General features: G+C 45.6%; 2 protein-coding genes across 3 annotated transcripts; both read left to right on the top strand.

The window, feature by feature from the left end:
• Positions 1-2,596: 2,596 nt before the first annotated feature.
• Positions 2,597-8,375, top strand: fam98a (family with sequence similarity 98 member A). Of its 2 annotated transcripts, none has more exons than XM_023963597.1 (8): positions 2,597-2,756; positions 4,620-4,768; positions 4,867-5,001; positions 5,612-5,793; positions 6,053-6,133; positions 6,204-6,320; positions 7,111-7,278; positions 7,438-8,375. In XM_023963597.1, the coding sequence occupies exons 1-8, from the start codon at positions 2,719-2,721 to the stop codon at positions 8,014-8,016; spliced, it is 1,449 nt and encodes a 482-aa protein (XP_023819365.1). In that variant the 5' UTR covers positions 2,597-2,718; the 3' UTR covers positions 8,017-8,375. The 2 variants fall into 2 exon arrangements, with proteins under 2 accessions (XP_023819365.1, XP_023819366.1); XM_023963598.1 differs by having other exon boundaries at positions 2,619-2,756; positions 4,620-4,739.
• Positions 8,376-11,205: 2,830 nt separating this feature from the next.
• LOC105357497 (pre-mRNA-processing ATP-dependent RNA helicase prp5) lies at positions 11,206-26,697 on the top strand. Its single transcript, XM_023963097.1, has 8 exons — positions 11,206-11,473; positions 21,068-21,213; positions 21,306-21,906; positions 21,984-22,524; positions 24,740-24,795; positions 24,878-24,974; positions 25,055-25,170; positions 26,116-26,697. Exons 1-8 carry the CDS (start codon positions 11,324-11,326, stop codon positions 26,572-26,574), a joined length of 2,166 nt encoding a protein of 721 aa, XP_023818865.1. The 5' UTR covers positions 11,206-11,323; the 3' UTR covers positions 26,575-26,697.
• The last annotated feature ends 231 nt before the right edge of the window (positions 26,698-26,928 follow it).

Raw genomic sequence — 26,928 nt, 5'->3', positions numbered from 1 at the left:
ATTCCACATATAGAATGAATATTGCACACACGGCATGAATATTGCGTACATAGTTTAAAGTACAGTCAGAGCATTGTCAGCTGTGTGCTGACAGGAGTTAGTGGGTTATGTTAAGTCTGGGGGAAGGGGGGTGTCGTTGACCCAGTTGTGTGATGGGGTGTGTGTGTGTGGGGTGTGTGTGGATCTCACTGCTCTTGGGAAGAAGCTGTTCCTCAGTCTGTTCGTGTGGGTTCTGATGCTCCTGTATCTCTTCCCAGAGGGAAGTATTTTATCTATGATATAATACTTGTGTTTAAATAAACTGCCCTTGTTATTCCAGAACTAATATTTTTTTGATGAAAAGTTTCTTCATTCAAATAATTTCAAATTGTCATTAAAGGTAAAAAAACAATAAAGACATTAAAGACCACCTTTGTCATAGGAGTTCATGTGAACACTTTTCTTTGATGTGTTCTTTTTTTCCATATGAAATTAAAAAGCATTTCATCAGTTTCTTTGATCACTTTATCATCCATGTGTAAAGCCAAAGCTGCAAATGTTAAGCGAGAAATTCCTTCTACTTTGCTAAGTAAAACCCTTCCTCTTAATGATAAATCTCTGTGCTCTTTCTACCGTTGGATTAAAGTTTTGGGAGCTTCTTGCATGTTGGTTTTTTGTTGTTAAAATATCTAAATATTTCACTTCAGTTTTAACAGGAAGATGATCACTGGTTCTGTTCAGTTTTTATGGACAGAATTTCTAGGCACAGCCAGGGGCCGGAGGGGGTCTGGTTTATAGACCACAGGATTTCCTCTCTGCTCTTTGCAGATGATGTTGTCCTGTTTGCTTCATCAAGCCAGGACCTCCAGCGTGCATTGCGGTTTGCAGCTGAGTGTGAAGCGACTGGGATGAGGGTCAGCACCGCTAAATCTGAGGCCATGGTTCTCGACCGGAGAAAGGTTGTTTGTCATCTCTGGGTGGGTAGAGTGTCCCTGCCCCAGGTGGAGGAATTTAAATACCTTGGGGTCTTGTTCACGAGTGAGGGAAGACCGGAAGCATGACATTGACAGGCAGATCGTAGCAGCGTCCGTAGTTATGTGGTTGCTGTATCGGTGTGTTGTGGTGAAGCCACAAAGCCCGAAAGCAAAGCTCTCAATTTACCGGTCCATCTTTCTTCCGATAATCATCTATGGTCATGAGCTCTGGGTCATGACCCAAAGTACGAGGTCCCGAATACAAGATAAGCTTCCTCCGTAGGGTGGCTGGGTGCTCCTTAGAGATAGGGGGAGGAGCTCGGTCACCCGCGGAGAGCTCGAAGTAGAACCGCTTCTCCTCCACATCCAAAGAAGCCAGTTGAGGTGGCTCAGGCATCTAGTCCGGATGCCTCCTGGACGCCTCCCTGGTGAGGTGTTCAGGGCATGTCCTACTGGGCGGAGGCCCCGGGAAGACCCAGGACACGCTGGAGAGACTATGTCTGTCGGCTGGCCTGGGAACGACTCGGGATCCCCCCAGAGGAGCTGGAGGAAGTGGCCGGGTTGAGGGAAGTCTGGGCATCTAGACTGCTGCCCCCTCGACCCGGATGAGCAGAAGAAGAAGGATGGACAGTTTCTCTGTCACAGATATTATTACCGGTAATTTTGTTTCTATGTTCGTCATGACATTACCCTACTGTCTTATTCTTCCTACTGACTTTATCCACATATATTACAGGCCAAATTGTTAGAGAAGTATTAAATTTTGACCAGCATGAACTGTTTATTTATGTTTCTGGTGATGCAAAACACAAGTAACAGCTGGAGTTTTATGAATAAATAGGATTTGCCTGAGCTTGGATGTTGTTGCATGTGAATCTGCAGAGGCAGGCAGGGACCGTCAATAAAGTACACGAAAACACCCCAGACAAACAATAGCAGTTTCTCAGTATTGTCCCACAAAGTTGACCACACCCACAACGTGAGCGTCCTATCAGGTCACCCATGGACTTTGCTGCTTTGTCCCCGACCTTGTCATCGGGTTTGACCCACAATCAAACCTAAACAGTTCTTGTTGCTGTTCACCTTTCAGCTTATCCCTTCAGGGGTCACGATAGCGAATCAGCTTTCACTGATTCCCACAGGTGATTTGGCTGAGATTTTTATGCCGGATGCCCTTCCTGACACAAACCTGTACTTTTAAAGCACAGGGAGACCCTGATAGACAGCAGCATGAAGGCTCTTGCCTGAAGACCCACTGGATTTTAGCTTACTGCACGCCCCGGGAATCAAACCTACTTCCCCAACACTTTGCTGTATAACGTTGGTGGATAAAGTAGAAAGAACAAAACACGACAAACACATAAATTAAACGGAAAATGTCTGTGACACGGACACGCATTGTGGCTCTTTTTAATATCAGGCCATCATATAGTTTTCATGAGCAGATGAGACTAGTTTGTAGTTTGAAAGAAATTAGAACGAAAAACATGGATATACACCAAAAATGTAAAAATGAAGAACATCTGTTTTTTTACTGCTGCCAGGCAAAAGTTGCCTGTATTTTGTGACTACTTTAATGTAAACATTTAAAAATTCTGTTTGGCCAGACTTGAGTTAACGTTGTGTTGTTCTTCGCCGCGCCAGCAGGGGGCAGTAACGACGCCGTGGTAGCAGCTTTACACCGAGTCCAAAGGAGCGGAGGTCCCGGTAAAAGCAGCTGTGCTGCGGTGCTGCTCGGTTCGGTTCTTCGGCAGAATTCAGCCTGATGGAGAACGACTTGCTTCTGTCTCTGGAGGACTTGGGGTGAGTCTCGCGGTTCGTTTCACGTTGAGCAGGGAAACGAGCACTTCCGGTCCCGGCTGCATGTGAGCACGCTCAGCACAGCAAACGTGACCCCGAAGCTGAACAAGCGGCGGGTCTAGTAGCCGTTAGCTCCGGACCGGTGTCAGACCGGTTCGGGTATAACGTGTCAGCACGAGCGTGATGACGCAGGCAGGAGCCTGACCCGGAACCGACGCACGGAGTCTGGTTCTGTGTGCACAAGTTCACGATTTCTTTCTGATGATCCTTAGTTTACAGAAAGGATGACGCAGCAGCAGCAGGGGCGTGGCAAACTGCTGCTTTAAAAAACAATGTAAATCATATCGAGGAGAAAATCAAACATTAAATACTTTAAACACTTTAAAGATCCACTCCAATCATAATGGTGGTGTTTACAGATGGATTGCTCCACTATTGATCACTATTTTTGTTGCACCACTAATGTCAGGTTGGGCTGTAAGCTAGTGGGAGAGTCAGCAGAGATTTCCTTCCTCACCAACAGTCCGACCCACAACTCAGAGGGAATTTCTGATGAACTCCTGCCGCTCTGCAGAAACTACGGCTCTGTCCGAATTCCCACCCTAACTACTGAAAACCTAGATAGTACAGCACTATGTGGTACTCTGAGTTTCAGAACCAATTCAGACACAACACTCACTATTTTTTTTATGTAAACATATGACGTCATCAATTATACAAAGTTAAAACATAATTAATATGAGCGATTTGCGACGATCATTTATGAGTCCACTGTCTTCTGAAGATGAAAACGTTGATGGTTTATTTGAAAAAAAAATCCTTTTCTTTGGCAAAAATAGTTCCGACACAATGCATTGTGGTCTGTATTCGTCCATCTAGTGAGCATCGATGCACACTGGTTCTTGCAGAGACTCCTGGGAGATTTCTAGGGCTCTGGAGTTTGGAATTGTAGATTCGTACAGCAATGCAAATGACAAACTCACTATATAGGGGTTAGGGTGGGAATTCGGACACAGCCTATTAAACGACTCGGGTTTTTAGATGGGGGCTTAAAATGGCAAAATCAGAATGAAAAGACCAATGGGAACGCCTTGAAAATAGATCAAAATATGATTGGAGTGGGACTCTAAAGTAATAATGTTTCTTTATCTAAAAATGTCTTTCAGTTTGTGTTTGATGCCAGAATTCAGATTCTTGTTTTCCTTTACAGAAGAACACTATTTTTTGTGGAGAAGTGATCATTAGATGAACAGTCTGAATTTGGTTTTCACTCTCCCCCTGTCCAGGAAGAGTAGACTTCATTTTTGTCCCCCCTGAAGGACGACTCATGGGGTTAAATCCTTCATCCCTGTTCTTTGGGTCTCAGGACCATTGACTGTATAGTAGAACTGGACTGAGCGACTCCCTCCCCCCTGGCGTTCCAAACAGGAAGAAGCCAATACCCCAATTTTTTTGATGATATTATTTCTTTATTGCAAGTTATTCAAGTTATAAACTGACCAATCAGATGCCTCAGTTAAAGCATTTGGGGCCCGCCTGGCCCCGCCTCATATGTTCAAAACGTTTCCCAGATTCTCCCAAGCCCACTCTCAGTGGAATGGGTGTCGCCTTCCAACAAGCTCACTCCTGATTGGCTAGAGTAGTTGCCATAGAAACATTGATGCATACTGACTCGGACCAATCACTGTTTACTGACCTCTGGTTCCAAATGGTGGCGTCCATTTTGTGGAAAAATGGCGACTGAATGAACTTGATTTGGTTGGAGCTGGTAGGCGGTTTTCCATCACTCGGTCCAGTTCTCCCATACAGTCAATCAGAGCTGCAGTCTGCTGGGAGGGGCCGTGTTCACGAGTGTGGTTCCTGCAGGTACCAGGGTCCACTGCTGGATGAAGGAACCCTGGATAGAGCTGTCTGCGGGGGGGCCGCTTCCCCAGAGTTCACCAAGGTCTGTGCCTGGATCGTGTCGGAGCTCCGACTTTACTGCAGGTTGGAGGAGAACGTCCACGCCACCAACTGTGAGACGATTGACCTGTGACCAGCCACTTGTCCCTGTTACAGAGCAGATCCACTTCCTGTTTGTGTCACACGGCTCTGCTGTCCCTTTGCGCCGCAGGTCCTACCGAGGCAGACAGCTTCCAGCTGGAGATGAGCGGTCTTCTGTCCGAGCTGGCCTGTCCCTACCCCGCCCTCACCGCTGTAGACGTCACGCAGAGGTTCCTCAGCAGGAGCCACTGTCTGCTGTTGCTAAGTACGTTCCAGCACCCCCCCCTTTCAGGCATTGTCCCTCAAGGGTCCGGTTCTACTGTGGAGCTCCTTAACCTCCTAAAAGCCAAACATGAACTGGCTCTGTGAAGTTCCCAGCTGGCCCACGCTTCCAGAAAGCCTGTTTTCCTGTCGGTGTGTTGGCTGGAAACAGACCTGAAGCTCACCGTCTGTGGAAGTCCTCCATGCAGTCGTTCATTTTTGCGGTCATGTGGTTCTGGAGCCTAACCCAGTCACTGTGGGGTGAAGGCGGGCTACACGCTGGCAGAATCAGTCCATCACAAAGATACAACCACACTCATTCCCACCTAGCAGACTATTTACAGTCACCAGTCAACCATCAACCGTACCAAACCTGAAAATGAAGCTGTTCAGATCTAAAAGTGTCTTCAGAGGAGGGAGAACGTGAAACATTAAACCCATAAAAGTACCTTGTAAATGAAGGTAGAAGAGTCTGTGGATGCACACGTGAAGCACTGAAACACACAAGGTTCCATCTTGTCAGTGAGAATCAACATGACCTGCCAGACTTCTGTCATTTCCTGCTTCAGGCTGAGTCCCTCAGCTTCCTGAAGCCCTTCTTCTCTGTGCTGCAGCTTTCCTGGTGTCAGAGCTGGAGGCCTCCAGGATGATCCTGGTGAACAAGCCTCAGAAGAAGGCCCAGGAGGCTGGCAGCCCCGTCTTCCAGGAGCTGAAGGGGATCTGCGTGGCCCTGAGCATGTCCAAACCTCCAGCCAACATCACCATGTTCCAGTTTTTCACCGGCATTGAGAAGAAGGTCAGTCCAGCTGTTGCATGATTTCTGTTCAAGTTGACTTGATCCAAACACAACATGGTCCTCAGTCATGGCCTGGAGAAGTGATCCTGCAGGACAAACTGGACCTGTTTGACAGAAATGTCCTCCCCTGCCTGACTTCCGGCACCTTGTCCTCCCGCGGCACCTTGTCCTCCCGCGGCACCTTGTCCTCCTGCGATTTTTTTTGTGTGTGAACATTTGACCATCAGTGACCCACAATGACATTTCATTGTTCTTCCAGCTGAAGGAAGCCCTGAGTCGGGTGCCGGCCGGTCACGTGGGGGAGCCGCTGCTGAAGAGACCGCTTGGACCTGTGCACTTGGTAAACAAGGCGACGCCTCAGCGTGGGGGCCGTGCTCCCTCCCCGTGTGAACCGCTCTGTGCTCTTTCAGGAAAAGATTGAGGCCATAAACCAGACGCTGGTGAACGAGTACGAGGTGCGGAGGAAGACGCTGCTGAAGCGTCTGGACGTGACGGTGCAGTCCTTCGGCTGGTCCGACAAAGCAAAGGTACCGGCCCACACAAAGCCCCAATAGAATAGAACAGAAAGCCTTTACTGTCATTATGGAACAATGTGACGTTCTGATCAGTTCTGTCTGAAGTGGGCAGACTTTACAGACAAATAACAGAATAAAAAACAATGTGCAAGGATAAAAAAATGACACATCCAAGCCCCACGCTCCTTGACACGGACAGACTTGTTTATGTTCTTTGTTTTTGTCCTGTCAATATTTGTCAATACAATCATAATAGTAAGTTTTCTAAAATCCTCTTGTCTTGGTTTTCATTCACCCACTCTGGGTTCCTAGAGGCAGACCTGTCAGAGCGCCGGGCCTCCTTCCATACGTGTTCTATGACCACGTTTAGCACGCGGGCTTCACACTGGTCCGTCACCACCCAACACCACCGCATCTGCTCACAGCTGGAAGAGGCGCGGTGTGAAATAGAGGGGTGCAAACCTCCTGAGTCTTTTCACAGCTCTATTCCAAGAGATGAAAGACATAGTGACATAAGATTCTGGCTGGGAACAACACGTGTTGAATGGCCACGCGTTTTGTACGTAGAGCCCAAAAACTGATTTTAAAAACTTGCTTCACTGCATGTGAACGTGAGAGTTTGGAATGTGGAGGCCTGAAACACGCTGACACGTGCGTTTACATGGACTTTGACGGGAAGTGGCGGCTTGAATGCGCGTTGCCGATGCTGGTGTGAACGCAGCTTGATAGTCAAGCATTTGCTGGTAGGCTTTCTGAACCTGAAGGGGAGAGAACTCCTGCATGCTGTCTGTGGTGTCTGCAGGTGCGGGCGGAGAAGCTGGGGCAGGTGTACCAGCCGCTGCGCTCGGTACTCGCCGTCAGGAGCAGCGTCTCCGTTGCTCATCTTCTGGCTGCGCGGCAGGACTTCTCCAAGATCCTGAGAACGAGCAGTGGGAAGATCCGGGAGAAGACGGCCTGTGCGATCAACAAGGTGGGGTAGTACTCCTCCTGTAAAACGGGGGGGGGTTAACCTTTCTCTAGAGCTCCCACCTAAATGTTTTATTCTCTCAGCTGGATCCACAGCTTCTTCTGGAGTCTTGACAGCATTTGTCACTGTCTTTCATCTCCACCCCTCCCCTCCCCTCCCCAGGTTCTGATGGGACGAGTGCCAGACAGGGGGGGCAGACCCTGTGAGATTGAGCCCCCGCCCCCAGAGATGCCCTCCTGGCAGAAGCGTCAAGATGCACCCCAGGGCGGAGGACACTATGGGAGTGGGCACGGAGGCAGCAGAGGGGGCTATGAAAGAGCAGGAGGGGGCCATGAAGACAGGGTTGGCAGAGGAGGAGGAGGTAGAGGGGGCAGAGTGCAGGGCAGCTGGGGGGAGGGAAGTGGAGGGGGAAGGGGCGGGTATCATGATGCGGGGGGAAGAGGAAGCTACGGAGCTGGGGGGGGTGGACAGGGGGCCTTCCAGGATCCTGGTTACCACGGAAGAGGAGGCAGTTACCATGACAACTATCACCAGGATGGAAGCTGGCAACAGGAACGTGGTGGGGGCCGTGGAGGGCGAGGGGGACGTGGAAGAGGAGGCAGAGGAGGCCAAAGTGGTGGTTGGGGGGGCAGAGGAGGCTCCGGTTTCAGTCAAGGGGGTCAATTTGAACAGTTTTTTCAGCATGGGGGGCAACAGTTTAACCAGGCCGGTTTCAATCAGGGCAAACACTACAACAGCTGAGGGGGACAAAGAGAGCCCCCATCCTCTCACCTTGACTGATGACGCTGTGAAGGATAGGTGAAGGGGGTGGGGGTGGGGGGTGTAAATTCTCTGCCTGCTAAAGCACCTCCTTCTGGGAGGGTTCTTGTTCATTGTTGGACCCAAAAGCAGGAGCGGTTCTGAGAGTGACCTCTGCACCCCCACAAAGTTTGAGGTCTACGCTTTTTGTTTGGAGACGGGGGGGTTGGAGGGGGCTGCTGTTTGCCCTCCTCAGATGAGTCTGGATTATTTTCTGTTAAAGATGGAAGCGCCTGGGAATGTGGTGCACGGGGGGGGGGGTCGCACGGACAAGCAAACAATTAAAAAGTGTTGCTGTCTGAGTGGAGTTTGATTTCCTTTACTTGAATGAATAAACACTTTGGGCAAGACACCTCACCTCACCTCACCTCACCTCCAGTGTGGCTCCACCCGTGTGTGAATGTGTGTGAATGTCCCGGTGATGGGGGGGCTGTAGGAGGGAAGTGGCAGCCACGCCTCTGTCAGTCTGCCCCAGGGCAGCTGAGGTACATCAGTAGTTACCATCACCAAGTATGAATGAATATTGGATGTGACACACTGTAAGAACTTTAAGCGTCTGGAAAACCACAGATAAATCAAATCCATTACTATTTTTTTAGCTGGTTGGAGTCCCAGCTGGGTTCTTTCTTGGCGAAGTTTGCATGTTCTCGTTCATGAGTGGGTTCTCTCCTGGCACTCTGGCTTCCTCCCACAGTCCAGAAACATGCTGCACAGGTTGATTGGTGACGCTAAAATGTCCCTAGGTGTGATTGTGTGGTCCTAAAATAAACTGGTGACCTGTTCAGAGTGTATGTACCCCTCTCATCCAGCTGGGATAGGCTCCAGCAACCCTGTGATCCCAAAGGGGGTTCAGTGAGCTCAGATGGAGGGAAAGCATAATGTGTAAGGGTGTGTCACAGGCAGGGTTCTGTCCTTTTTGACCACTCCATCCTTCACTCCCATTTCCATGGTGACGATACAGCTCTTCCTTTCTTCCACCTGCAAACAAGACAGGTCCTCTTCATTTTTGAAGAAACTGCTGCAGTCAGTTACTGAGTGAGTATGAAATCTCTGTGTTCTTTAAGGATGGACCAAATAAAAGTGTCTGAATGGGTGTAAGAAAAGAGAACTGTAAAGAAAAAAGGAGCACCGAGCATCACGCCATCATTCATGTTGTGTTCTGAAATACTTTAACATGCTGATTTCACGCTAAAATCATCCTAGGAAGTTCTGGATCTGACTTTAAAACCACTTCCTGTGTTGGTTGTTTTATTTACTCATCCTACGGAAACACTTATTTCCTTAATTCCTTCACTACTCTAGTTTTTTAGCAGTTAGGGTGGGAATCCGGACAAAGGTTAGGTTTTGTTTAAAATTTTGATTTTCTTAAAAAACAAAAACATTTTAAATTATGAATTCTTTTTCCCAGTGTTCTTCTGTTTATTAATTTGCATTCTAAGTTCCTCAAAGATGAGTCCGTCCTGAGCCGAGGACAGTCGTTCAACACAAAATGAGGGCTTTTACTTTGAAAGCGTCACTTGAAGAAGCATTGGAGCAAGTGCAGAGTTTTGGGTATCTGGGAGTTATTTTTGATACAAAATTGAAATGGAGAGAGAATATTGATGGTATATTAGGGAGATGTAAGAAAGTCATAAATATGAGATGCTTGAAAGGCACTGGGTGGGGAGCTAGTAACAAATATATGTTACAACGATCAGGTCAGTCACAGACTATGGAATTATTGTTTACAGTTCAGCTTGCAAAACGCTTTTACATAAGGTAGAGGTCATTCAAAATCAGGCATTGAGAATATGTACTGGGGCTTTGAGGTCAAGTCCTGCTGTGTAATTACAAGTTGAAATGGGGGATCAGGGTTAAACAACTGCTGCTTAATGTTTGGGTGAACATACAGGGTAGTGCAGATGTAGAGCACATGGTTAGGAGAGCTACTGCTCCCTGTTGGGAAAGTGGTAGTGGGAAAAACAAAAGGGTTGCTTGGAAATGAGCTAGATTAGCGAGAGAAACAAAGATTCGTGGTAAAACCCTAAAGACGTTTTTTTCCAACCGTGCAAGTGGATTTTTATCTCCACAGAAAGATGGAGGGTAGCAAAAGGAAGGGAAACTGGGATGAAAAAACAGAGGACAGGTTAGACACGGTCCATGCTTCATTTATTCCCATATATACATACGGATCTAGAGACCCAGAAACGAAGAGGACTGGTTTCTCTTTCTGTATCCCTACTGGGGAAATATGTCAGAATCAATACGTCAAAGGATCTTTCAGTTTTTGCAGTTGAAATGTTGGCAATATCATTTAGTTTACACTGGTTAGAACAGAATAGAATTGGAGATGGTACAATATGTTCAGATATGTTCAGACTCATTATCTGCAATGAAATATTTTTCTTCTGATAGCAGGTCAGATCTAATGTCTGAAATTTATGAGAGTTTGTTCAGGTTGGAAAAATTGAAGCATCAGAGTTATGTGGGTACAGCACATGGGGGGGGGGGGGTGGAAGGAAATGAAATGGCTGATTTTCTGGAAAAACGGGCGTTGAAACGGGCTATAACGAGGGAAAGTCCTTAAGGGAGAACGGAAATTAGGGCGATTATTAGGAGGCGTATTATGGAAGAATGGCGGACACAATGGGAAAGGGAGAGGAAAGGTCGACATCTATTCAGTATTCAAGACAAAGTAGGGAAGGATATGAATATCAGAGTAAACACCAGAGATTACAGCATAATATCACGATTGAGGTTGGGACACACTGCTCTAAATATTACATTACATTTGATAGGGAAACATCCAACTGGTTTGTGTGATTGCAGGGAAGGGGAAGAATCAGTGGAGCACTTTTGTGTCATTGTGATTTTATTTTTTTCTCATTTATCAATGGGGAAGAAAGAAGACAGCTGGAGAACAGAGTACGGCTGATAGAGGGTAAACGGCTGAGTTTGAAGAAGCTTTTGGGAGGGGAGGAACATTTAAATGGTGCAATTATAGGTTTTTTGAGCGAACCAGGTTATTGAGGAGATTTTATTTCTTTTTCATTTTTAAATTCCGACCCATACTCCAATACAGTAGGTGGCGGTAATGCTCCTTGTCGCTGGTGCCTCCCGCCATTTACACTACAAGAAGAACGAACGCGTCACCTGGATGTGCAGCAGAGTGTTTCCGGGTTGAGCTGATTATTGTTCCTTGTTCTGAAGTGCAGCTCGGGGAATCTCGATTCAAGCGGGTAATTCGGCCGATTCTGTGAGGAAGCCGCTCATGTTCCGCGCGGACCCGCGAGCGCGCGGTCCGCCGCCGTTCGGGCACCCGCCGCCCCCCGCCCCTCCCTTCAGGCCGGCGGGACCCGGAGCCCCGTTCACCAACAGCCCGTTCTGCCACAGCAGGCCGCCGGGAGCCCACTGCATCAGCGTACGTAACGTTCATACTGAGCTCCATACACGTTTCCTGCGCGCGCGTGCCCGGACGTCCTGTCACCGGGGTTTAACGTGACTCATCGGGGTCGGTTCTGGTCCATCCAGACCTGCTCTTTCATGGTCCTCTTGGTTGGGTGGGTGTGAACGCTCACCTGAACTCTGGTGCGGTTCCCTTCAGGACTGTCCCAGAAAGGAAGAGGTCTCAGCAACCCGGTTACCAGAGAAACCAGCCCACAGGTTTACCTGCGCAGGTGAAACCAGGCTCCCTCCCACGAGAGTTAGGCTCTTCTGTGTAAAGCCCCGTTCTTCTAACATGGTTGATGCTCTGGTCTGGCAGTTGCCTTGGCATGCTCACAAAAACCCGGAGAAGCTGTAGCGTCTTTGTGGATCTGGTTCCTAACCCAGAACATTCAGACAGAGCTGCGTCCTCCTAAACTCCAGCTAAAAGACAGGACTCCACCTGAAAGGTGGAGAACATTGAGGAACTTCTGCCTTCACACGTGGGCACATCGTTATGCAGTTATTACTACTGCTTACTAGGGGGCGCTGTTGTCTTCATGAGCATGAAGAACAGCATAGTCCTGCTGAAACTCATAGTAGTAGTGGGCGTAGCTCCTCACTGCACCATCTGGAAGATGGTTTCCAACCGTCTCATGAGTCCTGCTTCCTCCTGTGAGACGGGTTCTGTGGTTCCGCTGAGCTCCTTGGTTTCCTCTCAGGTGAGCCGGGACCGTCCCGCTCACACTCGGTTCTCTGGGAAGCACCTGGATCGTCCGCTCCAGAGTTCAGGTCACGCTCGCTAAATGAAGCCGACTGAGGAACTGAACCCTCCAGTGAGCTGGTGGGGGTCCACCCCCAGGTTTTCATGCTGACCCGAATGTCTGATGTTTTGTCTCACTAACACATTTTTACATCATAGTTGGCATAAATGGGCGGAGTCCATTCCAGATGTCTGGATTCACAGATGTGTCTGAATTCCTTCACTACTGCATAAAGTGCCTTCACCATTTTGCATTGCTGTTGGAATCTACAATTCCAAGATCCAGAGTCCTAGAAATTTCCCAGAAGTCTCTGCGGAAAAACCCAGTGTATACGATACTCGATACTCAGGCGAATATAGACCACAATGCATTGCATCGGAACAATTTTTGCCAAAAAAAAAAAGTATTTAAATAATATATCAACGTTTTTATTTTCAGAACTCATGGATTCATGAATGATCGCTGCAAAGCGCACATATCAATTACATTTTGATTTTGTGAAATCAATGACACCATTTAAGAAAAAAACAAAAAGTAGTGAGCATAGTGCCTGGATTGCTTTTAAAGTCCACTAGATAGTCCTGCACTATGTTGGTTTTTAGTAGGTAGGGACTAAAGTGTAAATTCGGACACAGCCAGTGACAGTAAACCGGTGAGCCTCTGGTCAGAATGTTTGGAGGGAGGAACACTTGTGATGTGTGGTATTAGTGATCAATGTTGCGATGATGATATAACTTATGTTACATGGACAAATAGCAAAACAACCAAAAACATCATTTCCATTTTACTGGAACAGTTTAATTTAAATAAAAGTCACAATAACGTAAATTATACTGCAAATGACCCCTGTCTAGGTCTAGGTGGGGAACAGCTAACTTAAAAGGGCTCCTTCTGATTGGTCAAAAACATAAATGGATTTATTTGACGCGTTAAATACTTAAAGCTGCCATAAGATTGTTTCAGCACATTTAAGGTAACCATTTCATTTTCGCCGTCTTTTGCGATGTGCGTATTAAACGATAAATTTGCGATTTCTTGTTCAGGCCTAGTTGCAGGCTTGGTTCCACTTCGTCCGCCTATATGTCAGTGTCCTTGAGCAAGACACCGGCCCCCACATTGCCTCTGGTGGTTATAGGTTGTCTGCCCAAGAGGAGCCATAATACCGTTTACCATTTTATACCACGACCCGTGAGCAACGTTCAAGACGTCAGTGTTTGGGTGAGTGAGATGTTTTCTACAGCCGTTTGGTGGGATGTTTTAACTAAAACTTGGATAGCGTCAAACTGTGCTGCTAAATGCTAACAGCTATGCTTAAAAAAAACGAACTTTTGTTCTGTGCTAGCTGAACGTCATAGAGATTCCCATGAGTCTGTCATCAGCTGAACATGAACCATGCTAATGTTGAATCCAGGCTCTTTCCTGTATATTTGTGCACATTCGTTCCATTTAGATTCGTCTTAAACATGGAAATGAGTGGGAAACTAGCTTTAGCACAGAGGTGAATAGAATGTGTTTTGTCTTTGTAGTTGATGGCAGCAGCGTCCATGGATGGCGCTCATCAGTTCCAGCCGAGAAATGAACACTAACCTTTGTGGAAAACAACTCCTCTGGAAGAGACGAGGGAAGTCCGGTAACCATGATGGACGACTGTAGGTTTGACCTGTTGCAGAATCTACTGCAACCATTTCATAGTTGAAAATGACATTTTGAGGGTAAAATCCCCGAACTTAGAAAATGGATTTAACTGACTTCAACTTCATCTTTTAATGATTGATTTTTATTTTTGGTTTGTAAATCAGAACGTCTTTCGATGCAGTTGTTTTTCCTTTTTGTCTGAGCTTGAGAAGTTGTTTTCCCTCTGTTCTACTGGTCGACATTTTCAACGAGTTCTCTTCAGGACTTGAGAATAAAACTTAAAACAGACAAACCTCAGTCCCTTTCTTCTTTGGAAGGCATCTCCACTGTGATGGACTTGTGGTGGTTTCTGCCACGTTTAAGACCAAGTCCTGCCTCCATGTCTGAGCAACACCACCAGTTATGCACACATCCTAAATCTAAAGCATACAAATTCATTCTTTCTAGCAGTTTCCTCACTGAAATGATACTGTTGGACATATTTTTCAAACAGATTTCAGTCTTGTGATGTGGGCCCTTGCAGGAGGGTGACAGTGGTTCATGATGCTGACTCTTGTTAGACCAGTCATTTCTTTATTGGTTTCATTCTACAAGTATTTCCAACGCCGCTTAATAATGACGAAACAAAGACGAGAAAACAGCTTTAGTGTAATGTGATCCATTTCCAGCTCCGGTAGAACTGTTCCAGTCTCCTCAAACAGAGCTGGACTTTATTCATGTTGACGTTTAGTGGGTAGAGAAGCTCTCACTTTACATCACCCAGACTGTGAAAGTTCTGAACAGCAAGGACTAATGTTAATTGTGATTGATAACACTAATGTTAGTTATCAGTCAGCTTGTATTTTAAGTGGGAGAGAAAGAAGTTGACTGTTCTAGAGACAAATCCCGTTTACAGTTTAGAGGTCCCACTGACGGCTCAGACTTAAGACGCAGACACTGGGGTGGGCGGGCTAAAGTCTCGCTTTTCCTGCTCCAATGTGAAACCCTCCACTGGCAGAAAAATAGATCCATTTACGTTTTATTTCCTCGTCTGAGCTGACATCTGGCTCTACACTTTGCAGCTGAATACCTTTGATAGTGCTCACTGTTTTTGGACGAGACGCTAACTTTAGCTTAGACTTGTCGTTAGCGAGAGAGTGTGTAAGCAAAGGCATTCTGGGAAGTTAGCTAGACTAACTTCTGCACCAACAGTCCGGCCCACAACCTAAAAGCACATTTTTAATGAGCTCCCGTAGCTCTGCAGAAAATATTTCATTAAAAATGACGCAGGCTTTTTAATTTTTAGCTAAAAACAACATGATTATAAATAAAAGACCACAGGGAAAAGATTTACTGTAAAAAAATGTAGATGCTTTGGGACTTTACACTTTTCATCAATTAGACTTTGTTTGAAATGTAACTGCTTAAACAAAGTACATCAGTATGATGCTGAATCAACATGGGTGTTGCACTTTCCTGTAGGCCAGTGCCTCTCAAATAGTCTTTATTTTCCATCAATGTTTTCTTTGTCTGCCTGTGGTTTAGTTGGTGTCAGTATTTGACATGCAGACAGCAGGTAATGCAGGAAAACAGCGTCACACATCATAATTTATCCATCATTTAGAAATAAAATCAGAACAATGTTTTTATCTATTTCCTCAGACTAAAACTTTAAATCTATTGGTGCTGCTGTGTTAATGTTTCAGATCAATTTACATTTAATATCATTTATTGATTGAATTCTTTTTCTCAGCATCAAATGGTTCAGTTGATCAAAATGTTTCTAGTTTAAATAATGACTGACAGATTTTTTTATTTCAGGCTCTTTAAGCTTCTTTTCTGTTTTAGACTAACAGAGTTTCTGCGGCTAAATAAATATAAATATTTGTTGAAAATGGATTTACATTGTTTTTTTTTGTTATTGTTAAAAGATACAATTTTAGGTATACATACACAATCTTTATAGATACTGATCTTATTTATCGTCACTGTTGCGAGTGTGTGTGTGTGTGGGGGGGGGGGGGACATTTTCTTTTTCCTGAGGGGGGGGGCTTGCAAAAAACAATTGAGAAGCACTGCTATAGGCCAAGTAATGGTGAAGGGAAGTGAATGTTTTATTTTAGTCTGTGTTTTACAATCTGTGAAGGGGGGTCTAAGGGAAGGAATATCAGTTTAGTTTGGTCTGTTTAGTTAAAGTTTAGTATTGTCCTATTGAATTCTATGCATTTATGATCCTTTTTGATTGTATGTTTACCTTACAATTACCGGCACGAAGCCCACTGAGATGACTGTTGTGAATGTGGGCTATACAAATAAAACTGAATTGAATTGAATTTTAACTGTATGCCCTTTCGAGTACAACACATTAGATCCCAGAAAACCACCAGGACCACATTTGATTGAGACATGTTTTTAAAGTTGGCTGTAGATTATGTTACGCAACCACTTTCAATTCTTTTTACCTTTCCAAAGAAATCCCAACAGGTATGTCGCCCTTGATAAAGGGAAGAGATCCAACAATTTTGACAAATTACAAACCAATGTCAAATCTGTGTTTTATCTAAATTCTTAAATCTTTTGTGTTTTGAATTTCGGTCAGATTTAAGAAAACAGCAGAGTGCAACCACAGTTACCATGATGGTATTACTGTATTTTCCAGACCATAGGGCGGGCGCACTGGGTTACAGGGCGCGGTCTCAGTTATGGGTGATTTTTCAGTATTTGAGACATACAAAAGGCGCACCAGGTGTTAAGGCGCGGGTACGTTAACACATACCGGTAAAACATGGATGCTAGTGTGTGTTTAAAAAAGGCAGCAGGAGCTAAACTGAGTTGGTTGTGATTTATTTTATATATTTTCAGTCATCAATCAGCTTCCAAAAATCCATCCAAGTCCTCATCTTCTGTATCTGAAATGAACAGCTGGGCTAAATTTCTATCAAACACGCCAGGTTCCAGACAAGTTAGCCCAAGCGTCTTCAATCCATTCACAAACTGTGGCGTAACTCGCCTGGCGCTGCCTCCCACAACAGTAAAAGCCGTGCCCCGTTGTGAGTATCCTACCGTGCTGCTCCCGTTCTTCTCGACGTAGTGACTCACCGGGATGTTGAAAGTCAGCGGCGGCTCGCCCATGGTGATGTGGCTGGATGTGTTTGTCTGTCATCTTTTTACTGCAGTATTAGCGGAAGATGGACAGTTTTTCTTTGTAATCTGCTGGTAGTCGCTGCGGCACCGTATTCCTCGCCTGGATGGAACGATAACGGGGTTTCATAAAACGAAAGCAAAGCTTCCCCGTAAGTGTTACTGCCCTCAGTGGAATGGTGACTGCAGAGAAGCTTCTCCAAGCTGATCGTTAATCCATCACTCCAATCGCCTTTTTTCCACGAAAATTCAGCTGCGTCTTCTTGACTGTCGGAGTTTGTTTTCCAGCTTCCTCCACTTGTGAACCATGTTTAAACTGCTTCAGCCATGTTGTAAACTATGTTGTTCACGCCCACATTTCCCTCCCCCGCTCTCATGCCGCCTTCTTCTACGTCCCACAATAACACATTAGGCGCACCGCCTCATAGGGCGCCCCCTACAGTTTGGAGAAAAATGTAGACTTTTAAGTTTGCATTATGGTCGTGAAAATATGGTAAATATATTAGTGACACTTGATAAGAAACATCTCTGTGCTTCACTTTTTAGTGACTTGTCTAAAGCTTTGGACACAGTTGATCATGCTGTCTTGAAAGACAGATTAGCATTGGACTTCCCGAACATGCGGTTGCTCAAACTACATAACAGAATTCAGTGCATTTGAAAATAACTAATGTATTTGTCTGATAAAATATCCCTCCTAATATCGTAGTAGTCACTACACTTGAATGGGATGTTTCAGAAGTACAAGTACCTTGGTGTATTAATTGATAATTGATCATTTTCAATTTCTCAATGAAAACTTTTAAAGCTAAAACTCATGATGGGTTTCTTTAAATGGCATATTTCATGCTTTTCATGAGCCTTTCAGAGTCAGCGTTCGAAATAAGCGGTTATCTGGTTGTCTCAGACAACCAGATTTCACGGACTGACATGGGCTGAAAAGAACCTTTTTCCATGGAATTGATATGATATTCTAAATTTTTACAACAGTCTCTGTATTTTATATTTTTTAAGCAACAATTATCAAAACCAAAGAAAAAAAAGAACCAATATATTTAAATCTGTGTAAAGATACTAGTTATAAATATATTAGTTTCAAGTTTTTGGCAATACTTTGTGTAACCAGAGGCTTCAATATTTAGTAAAACGTTAGTTTTTAATATTTAAAGAGTTTTTTAAATGTCCATCATAAGAGGCAGTTGATATTAGATGTATAGAAGAAATAAAGATGGAAGTACTGACATCTGAGTAGGTTTCGTTGCTGTTGAATATTGGTATAGAAGGACAACCAAAAATTGGGGAGGACAACCAAGTTTAATTGGCAGGTTGTCCAGAGGACAACCATTTTTTCCCCCTTATTTCTAACGCTGAGAGTAAAGTATAGGCATCCAGACTGTTTTCACAGACATTTGTGAAAGAATGTTCCGCTCTCAGGAGCTCAGTGAATTCCAGCGTGGAACTGTCATTGGACGCCACCTGTACCACAAATCCAGTGGTGAAATGTCCTCTCTCCTAAATCTACAGTCAACTGTCAGCTCTATCAGAACAACATGGAAGAGTTTGGGAACAACAGTAACTCAGCGGTAGACCACATAAACTGATGGAGAGGAGTCAGAGGATGCTGAAGCACAAAGAGGTCAACGACTTTCTGCACAGTCAGTTGCTGCAGAACACGCAGGGAACTTCATGGAATAGGTTTCCATGGCCGAGCAGCTGGTAAATGGTAAATGGCGTATACTTGTAAAGTGGTTTTCTACCTTCCTCGAAGGCCCAAAGTGCTTTAAAGTCACAAACCCATTCCCCCTTTAACACACACATTCACACACTGGTGGCGGCTCCAAACATGACTGGCCTCCATAGAGTCCTGACCTGAACCCCATAGAACACCTTTGAGATGATTTAAAGTGGAAACTGAGAGTCAGGCCTTCTCCACCAACATCAGTGTGTGACCTCACCACTTTTGGAAGAATGGTCAACAATTCCCATAAAAACACTGGTCTACCTTGTGGACAGCCTTCTCAGAAGAGTTGAAGCTCTAATAGCTGCAAAAGGTGGATCCACATCATATTGAACTCTATGGGTTAGGAATGGGACAACACTTCAGTCTATATGTGATTCATATGAACTGAAGTACCGTCCCATTCCAAACTGAGCCAATACTTTTAGTTATATAGTGTACATGGTCATATATTACCTTTGGCACAGTAAACAGCGATTTAAAAAAAATGGAAAGTTGGTTAATTTTGCTGTTCATTTTCCTACCTGGAAGTTAGATGACTCTGTCTCAGAGGCTCCGCCTTTCCCTCCTTGTGGGGGTCGCCCATTTCATGACATCAACCTGAGCCGGCCTTGCTCTTGAGTCATTTGGCTCACAAAAACAAACATCTGAACTTTTGTATAGATGGATGTGCATATTGTGGATATAAAAGGAAAGCGTTTAGCTGATCATAACTAGCTCCAGGGAAAAGGTTGGTGTGTCTGTTAGCCTGGGGGCGGAGCTGACAGCACAGACTCTTCCTGGAAGGGGCGGTCCCTCACTTTGTGATGTCACAATGTGAGAATCCACTCATTTTAATGGATTGAGAGGGGCTGGTGCCCAGAGAGACGGTTTTTAGAGGAATACTCAGAAATGCGTTAATGGATCAAAAATATCACTTTTTTTTTTAATACTTAAAAGCTCAAAACATTTGATTTTGCATGATATATGACCTTTAATCAGGCTAAGTTGTTTTTTTGAAGCAAAATAGCATCTTCTACATTCAACTTTGTTGTTCTAGATTATGTGCATCTTCATGATCAGAATGCCTCTTCCTCAGGCCTTCAAATGCTGGCCAGTGTTTACCATTCCTCTTTATGGTTCATAACCAACTGCAAAGCACTGACACATCATTGTGAACTACACAAACGAGTGAGATGTCCTTCTCTCTCCACTAGGAGGCAGAACCATTTTCATTGATGAGTCTTCAGCTTGATCACTGCCTCCCTATATCCACACATTCATTAAACAGAGAAGCCTTCACACCCAGTCCTTATGGTCAAACCATCAGTTGTTGCTTCCTGCCTCATTGGCTCACTCAGAACTTGGGACTCTTGTGTACATGCAGCTCCCATGGCCTAGAAAAGCTTAGAGGAAGGTTGGAGACTAACTGAACAACCATGATCAAATGTTTTCAAGGCAAAGCTCAAAGAGGCAGAGAATCCCACTACATACTGTGATCACTAAAACTGTAATATTTATGATTCACTGTTTGATTTTTAGAATTTAAATTTCTTTCAAACATTTTGTTTTATTGCTTTATGGTTTTAATGTTTTAATGGGTCTGTGAGTCATAACCTGACTCTGGCTGCATCTTGGCCAGGATTCTCCTGCAAAAGAGGATTTTAATTTTAATGGGAATCTGCTGGTTAATACATGTTAATAATGATAAAGTGTGCTGCTCTCTCATATTAATTAGCAAACTGCTAATCATTTTTAGTATGAAAGCTAAGCAACTTCTTAAATGAAGTAGTAAGAAGTCAGATGTGCTACAGATGTGTTAGTTAAAGTCACAGGTTTGACAAAGGTGATACAGAGATGTGTTACTAAAACAATAAAAAAAAGTACAGTGGGGTTGCAGGGGTGTTGCCTAAATCAAATTATACTGAATGGACCATAGGAATATTAATTAATCAATTAAGCTGATTAAGCATGACACCCCTACTCTTCGTGTATAAACTAATATTTGATAGGATTATAAACTAATGAAGGTTTTTATCTTTTAACTTAAACCTGACAGGGAACCAGGGAATCTTGTTTCTCCACTGTTGTTTTGAGAATGTTTACTTACACACATTTCTTAATCTTTTATTAAAACAGGAGTGTCCATATACACATGGTTTTTCATATTTAAACATTGTTGGGATTCACAGACGGCAGCATAAGCTTCTCTTTTTTGATTCAGTAAAACGAACAATGCTTTTGAACTTTCAGTACACTTTGCTGGACTTACATTTACTTTGCACATTATCCTGTGTATCGTTGATGATTGTTGAGTTTTGTTTAGTGCTGTAACAGAAACTCTGAACACTTTCAGCCCCACTGTAGCAACTTCTCCATAGACTGTAGTACAGTCATTGCTGTGGGTGGCAGCCAGCAGATTGCACCCCCTGCAGAAAGGCTGCATCCTCCGGTACCTCAGTGGAATCCCAATCCTTTGGAGAAAAATTGCCCAGACAGCAGGTTTGTTAGTATTTCAAAAATCAGTCAGAAGTTAAACAGTCTTTAAAGTCTTTTGCTTTTGCTACTGTTTTGAAATGTCTATTCATTTCTAGTGACCAAGCTGGGGAGGAATTCCTGCGATGCATCGCTGCTAACAAGCCCCTACCAGACTACCTGAAAGGGAACATGGCTTACAATCTGGCAGAAGCATTTAAATCTGCCAATGTCCTTAAAGAAGCCGTTAGATCAGACCCACAGTTCCAGAAGCATGTGTCAAGGAGCAAAAGCCGGAGCAGAAGTAAGGCCAGATCTAGAGCTAAAAGCTGTGGGCGCAGCCAAAACTGGAGGCGCAGCCATAGCCGGGGACGCAGCCGAAGCCGGAGGCGCAGCCGAAGCCGGGGAAGAAGTAAAAGTCGAGTACGCAGCAAGAATTGTGCTAGAAGCAAAAGTAGGGGTAGCAGTTGGAGTCGAACCAGGAGTCGAAGCAAAAGCCGAAGCAGAAAGAAGCACCTGAGAAGCAAGAGCCAGGTTGGCAGGTCAAGGTCAAGAAGTAGTGAAGTGAACCGTGGCAAATACCAGAGGAGGAGCAGCCCGACCTGCACCGCAGACGGCTTGACAAGGACCAGCCTGTTGGAAGAACTGAAGCTCGCCATGAGCAGCAACCAGCTGGTGGACTGTTTGCCCTCTCTCAAAGCAGCCCTTCTCAGTATCCAGGTAAGCCTTCAGTCTTTGAGTCTGAAGAACGTTTTACATTTGAAAGCCAACTGATGGCTGCATGTTCTTCTGCTCAGAGCCCACCTGAAGATAAGCCGGCAGAGTGTTTGTCTGGGCCCACCCAGATTCAGCAAAGGGAAAGTTGTCGGGACAACTCTACGTCTCCTGAAAACGAGAGCATGCTGCTTCCCCACGAAAGAGTTGGGGGTGATTTCTCCTGGCTCCAAGAGAAGAGCCAAGAGGACATTTCAGTGCAAAGAGCCAACGAGCTTGAGGAAGAGGAGTCCTTCTTGTATGGGATGGAGGTTTCTCCTCCGAAGCTAAGCAAACCACACAGTTCTGCTGTCCATCAGTCCCCGCTCGGCAGCTTTCCTCTCCAGTCCAAACAATCCCTTCAGACTCTTTCTTCCTTCTCTTGTCTGGATAGCGAGCAGTGTGAGAAGATCAAGAGCATCCTGAGCAGCCTGGGCGTTTCCTCACACTCAGAAAACGTCCCAGTGAAGACGAAGAGGGGCAGTGAGCCCCCCGTGGTCGCTGTCAGCTCGGACACGGCTATGGCAACGCTAAACAACCCAAATGTTTGTAAAGCTCTGGAGTCTCTGCAGTCTCTGATCCAAGGTGAGTCCTAACGGGAGCGGATTGTCCTTCTCATCGATGGGAGCTGAGGGTTCAGCTGAAGACGGTTTCTCCTGGTGTCCGTCTGCTGGTGGTCATCTGTGTGCGCTAGCTCATGGTAGATGTGCCAATGCTCTGCAGCTTTGACCTCAACCGTCTAGCGTTCAGTGAAGAGTGATGAGGAACAAAACAACTGCAGCTTTCATTCCATTCTAGAATAAACCCCTACTGCTTCTATAGCCCCACCCATTAGCCCCGCCTATTTCTGGGTAAGGGGGGGCGCTAAGGGCCCCTTCAGAGCCTGCAGAACCAGAGAACATCCTTACTATTCAATAGAGGAATATTCTGAGAGTTCTGGATAAATAGTCTAATTCCACTTGATGATGTCATCAATCGTCACAAGTCCTCTGTGAGCGTGTAGATGTCAGCGCCTGGAAAATACACAACAACCTGGGTTTTATACCTTTAAAAAGTCATGCAGTCATGCCTGCGCTTTCAGAGCGCACCCACGTGAAGAACTGCGCTCCTCTTCTGCGCCACAAGCACAACGTGGAACACTGTCCTATCGGATGGATACCCAGCCCCAAGTTGCTATGGCTCCCCCCCTAAAAAAGCAAGTTCAGACACCCCTACAGCTTCAAATGCCCCTATAAGTACAGCAAGGGAGGAGCCAGAAGGGTAGGGAAGGAAGTGGGATGAGCTTTCTTTAACCCTGAAACAAATGAGAAACGGCAGATGAAGATGATCCAGTTCAGTCCAGCTGGTTCAGTAAGGCCACATCCTCTCAGCCATGTTTTCCTTCTGAGCAGCAGACGGATGGACCTGAGCCAATGAAGGGTTCCCTCAGTGAGATCAGACTTCAGACCAGTAATCTGTGTGAGCCGATCAGACTCTAGTAGTTTACAGTCGACACTAGGTGCGGTTATATGGGCAGAATATCTTGATCGGATCAATGATCGGGTTAAAATTCACCCGTGCACATGGGCCCAGAAAACCTTTTTCCGATTAGAACAGACGTTCCCATGGCTCACACTTTCGGTTGGAATGAATCATTTGGGCATGCACAGTAGTGTTGAAAGCTCCCGGATGAGGAACTAGGTCCCGTTCTAAACAAACAGCTGCCACAGACATTTATTTTATGCAGCAGCTCGGTAATATACGAGATGATCTTCCAAACGTGCTTTTATTAATGTCATGAATGTTATGAAGCGCCTGTTCGCTCATCGTTTTATTTCATCCGTGTGATCAGTGCTGGAAGAAGGGTTAGGACAGGCTATAAACACAGGCTAACAACGTTAGCCTGATGGACACAAAATCCTGGACCATAAAACGCTGCAATCTGCATCTTGGCTGCACGTAAATGTCTGGGAATAACATCAGTCTTTATTTTGTCGGGACACAACTGGAAACACAAATCCACGTGATTGTTTGAACAGTTTCTAAGGACTGAGTGACATTTATTTCTGCTTCCCCAAACTCGCTGCGTGAGCTGGCAGCTCTCCTGAGTCCTGCAGCCGCTAACCCAGAGCGCCGGGACGGCTCCCAGTCTGAATTCTCCCACACATAACAAAACAACCAAATGCACTCGTAACAAAGCATCCTCCTCCCCTCAGACATGAAGTTATTAATCCAGCTCCTCTGCTCACTCGGGTGCCAGTGGACCGAGTGAGCGTCGGGGGGCAAGCGCTCCTTCCCCGCATCTCCCTCGTAAGGGGTGAAAGAGAGGGGAGAGCCAGAGGGGCGAGAGCAGAGCGGCGCTTTACACGGGGCGTCCGCAGAGCAGCTGGTCGGTCCCGTATGCGCTCCAAAGCTTTCTCTCAGCGAAACACCGTCTATGCGTTACGTAAACCAGAGCAGTAGTGACACACGATCAGAATGAACCGTTCACATGCTCCACGATCGGATAAACGATCGGTATAACCCACCTATCTCCATCGGAAAGAAATTCTGATCCGAACAAGTCTGACCGGGGCAGAGTATTCCGAACGGCGCATTTTCTTTCCGAACAGGCATTCTTTCCGATTACTTTTGCCCATGTAAACGCGGCTAATGAAAGCTTCACCAAATGAACATTTTATGAAGCCACTATAGTCCTCGTCAATGAAGGAAAGGCGTTTTTTCATCTGCAGAGATCCCAGTTCATCATTTTTATCTTCTTTCCTGAGTCCTCTCTACACTTTTCTCTTCCTTCAAATTAAGAAATTAAACTGTTTTTCAGCCTCAAAGGACAAACGGACCAGAGGAGGATCCTCACAGACAGCTGATCGACAGCAGGTATGACTTAAAATAAAATAAAAACGTGAACTTTAATCCCAACTGACAGACCTTTGACCTGACTAACTTAACTGTTTCACAGAAAATTGACAGCGAAGAAAGAAGGAAGGAAAAACTATCAAAGATTATCCAGATTGAGACTTTTGCAGCTGAGTTGGAGGAATTATTAAGACAAGATGGTAATATTTAGAGTTCATTTTTAACCTTTTTAAGCCTGTAGTAGTTGTAACAGGCTTCAAATGTGTTTTTGTCCCTGCAGGTCAGGATTATCTATGTCCAGTTGTGGGCTTTTACTGTAAGACGTGTCAGGAGTTCATTGGAGATCTGAGCTCTGCAGAAGGCCATGCAGATGTGCACGGAGCCTCCAGCAGCAAGGTAAAGCCTCCTGCAGCGGGGTAAAGCCTCCTGCAGCGGGGTAAAGCCCCCTGCAGCGGGGTAAAGCCCCCTGCAGCGGGGTAAAGCCCCCTGCAGCGGGGTAATGCCTCCTGCAGCGGGGTAAAGCCCCCTGCAGCGGCTGTTCTGACCCCAGAGCAGGAGACTGTACATTCAAAGAAAGTTTAAAACTAAAAAGTACTTATTGTAAATTTGAAGGAAATAGAAAGTTATAATAGTACATTTAACAGAGAAAGATTAAACTTAAATGAAATATTGGACATTTGCAAAAGAAAAATGAAAAAAGCTTTAAACCTAAAACTGTTACCAAAGGAAAAACGTTAGTTTGTAACAGCAGATGTTTGTTTTTTGTTTCAGTCCTCAAAATAGTTTCAATTCAGACGTTTTGCTTTTGCTGAAGACCCTAAATTTACCTGGGGGTGGGGCTTAAGGGATATGATTGGTGATGTCATGTTGGCGTCTGTCCATGGTGTGGCGTCCCACCAAACTCTGGGAGCGTGTTCTCTCTGCTGTCCAGTGTTCCCTCGCTGTATCGCCGTTCAGCTCCTGCAGCAGTTCTGCGTCCTGATTGGCTGTGTACAGCGATGCAGCACGTGCAGTTGGCCAGACATACACGAATCTTCATCACAATCAGATCTTTGTTTTCATTCTTTAACACTGGACTCATTTTTCTCTGAAGGTTTAAACTTTGAGAGTTTAAACGAGAGAGAAAAGTGTGAAAATGTTCATTTCCGTCTAAGAAAATGAGGAGTTTTACAGCCGGAAACATCTGGAATCCTGCTTTGCAGGTTTCAAAGGAGTGAAATGTTGTCGCCATAAGCCAATGAGCTCAAACCCCGCCCCCACGTCAAATTAGGCTCAGCAGTTCATGTGAAGATGAAGAGGTGTGCGTGTGAGGAAATGAGTTGGTGTTTGTTCTGCCATCAGAAAGAACAGCTGGACCGGGGGGCCAAAGGCGTTGGGGAGCGCCACCATCAGAACAGCAGCCACGCCCCCTCACAGAAAAGGGGTAACGGTGACTCCATCAAAGACGTCCATCAGAGCTGGACCAATCAGAGACACTCCCATCACGACAGGGGGGGACAGCTGGGCCAGAACGCCTTCCTCCTGAGGGAGGAGATGAAGAAGGAGAGGATGCTCATCACCGTCTCTGGTGGACCGACGTCTGGCCCCCCACCCGTCAGGGTGAAGGCTGAGCCGAGGGAGCAGGCTGTGACGGGCGCCAGCACGGAGGGAGGGGGGTCGACCAGCAGCAGTCACGACAAAAGCAGGAAAGAAAAGGAGGGCAGCAAGGATGAGGGCTCCCCGAAAAACAAAACCCCCCGGAAAAAGAAAAAAAAGAAAGAGAAGAAAAAGAAAAAAGAGAAGCGGGGGGACAAGTCTTGACTGTCTTTATTGTGTGTGTGTGTGTGTGTGGGGGGGGGTCAAATATCAGTTTCCCATTTTTACACATTTTTCCCACAGGAGTAGAGTCACCATGAAGAGATCCCAACTTCTAATAAAATCTGATCCACACTGTGTTTTCTGTGCTTCCTCTCCTCACGGGGGGGGGGGGGGGGGGGGGGTCCATACGTCTGGACATCAGCTCCACAAAGATGAGGGTCTGCATGAAAACCGGGGTTCAGGTCTTCAGGTGCCCTCTGCCTTCATCACCACCACACTTTAACCCTTTCCTGTGAAACATCTTCACTCATGGTGGATGAAGATGCTCCGACGGTCCGTCTGGCTGTTAGAGCATCA

Source organism: Oryzias latipes, chromosome 15, assembly GCF_002234675.1.
Source record: "Oryzias latipes chromosome 15, ASM223467v1".
Lineage (NCBI taxonomy): Eukaryota > Metazoa > Chordata > Actinopteri > Beloniformes > Adrianichthyidae > Oryzias > Oryzias latipes.
The sequence above is the reverse complement of the archived record's forward strand: the minus strand, read 5'-3'. Positions and strand labels throughout refer to the sequence as shown.

Excerpts from the sequence above, each read along its gene's own strand:
- LOC105357497 (XM_023963097.1), top strand. The coding sequence starts at position 11,324 with ATGTTCCGCGCGGACCCGCGAGCGCGCGGTCCGCCGCCGTTCGGGCAC. Across the intron at positions 21,214-21,305 it reads AAAAATTGCCCAGACAGCAG|TGACCAAGCTGGGGAGGAAT; the intron begins GTTTGTTAGTAT and ends ATTCATTTCTAG. Across the intron at positions 21,907-21,983 it reads CAGCCCTTCTCAGTATCCAG|AGCCCACCTGAAGATAAGCC; the intron begins GTAAGCCTTCAG and ends TCTTCTGCTCAG.
- fam98a (XM_023963597.1), top strand. The coding sequence starts at position 2,719 with ATGGAGAACGACTTGCTTCTGTCTCTGGAGGACTTGGG. Across the intron at positions 5,002-5,611 it reads CCACTGTCTGCTGTTGCTAA|CTTTCCTGGTGTCAGAGCTG; the intron begins GTACGTTCCAGC and ends TCTGTGCTGCAG. Across the intron at positions 7,279-7,437 it reads CGGCCTGTGCGATCAACAAG|GTTCTGATGGGACGAGTGCC; the intron begins GTGGGGTAGTAC and ends TCCCCTCCCCAG.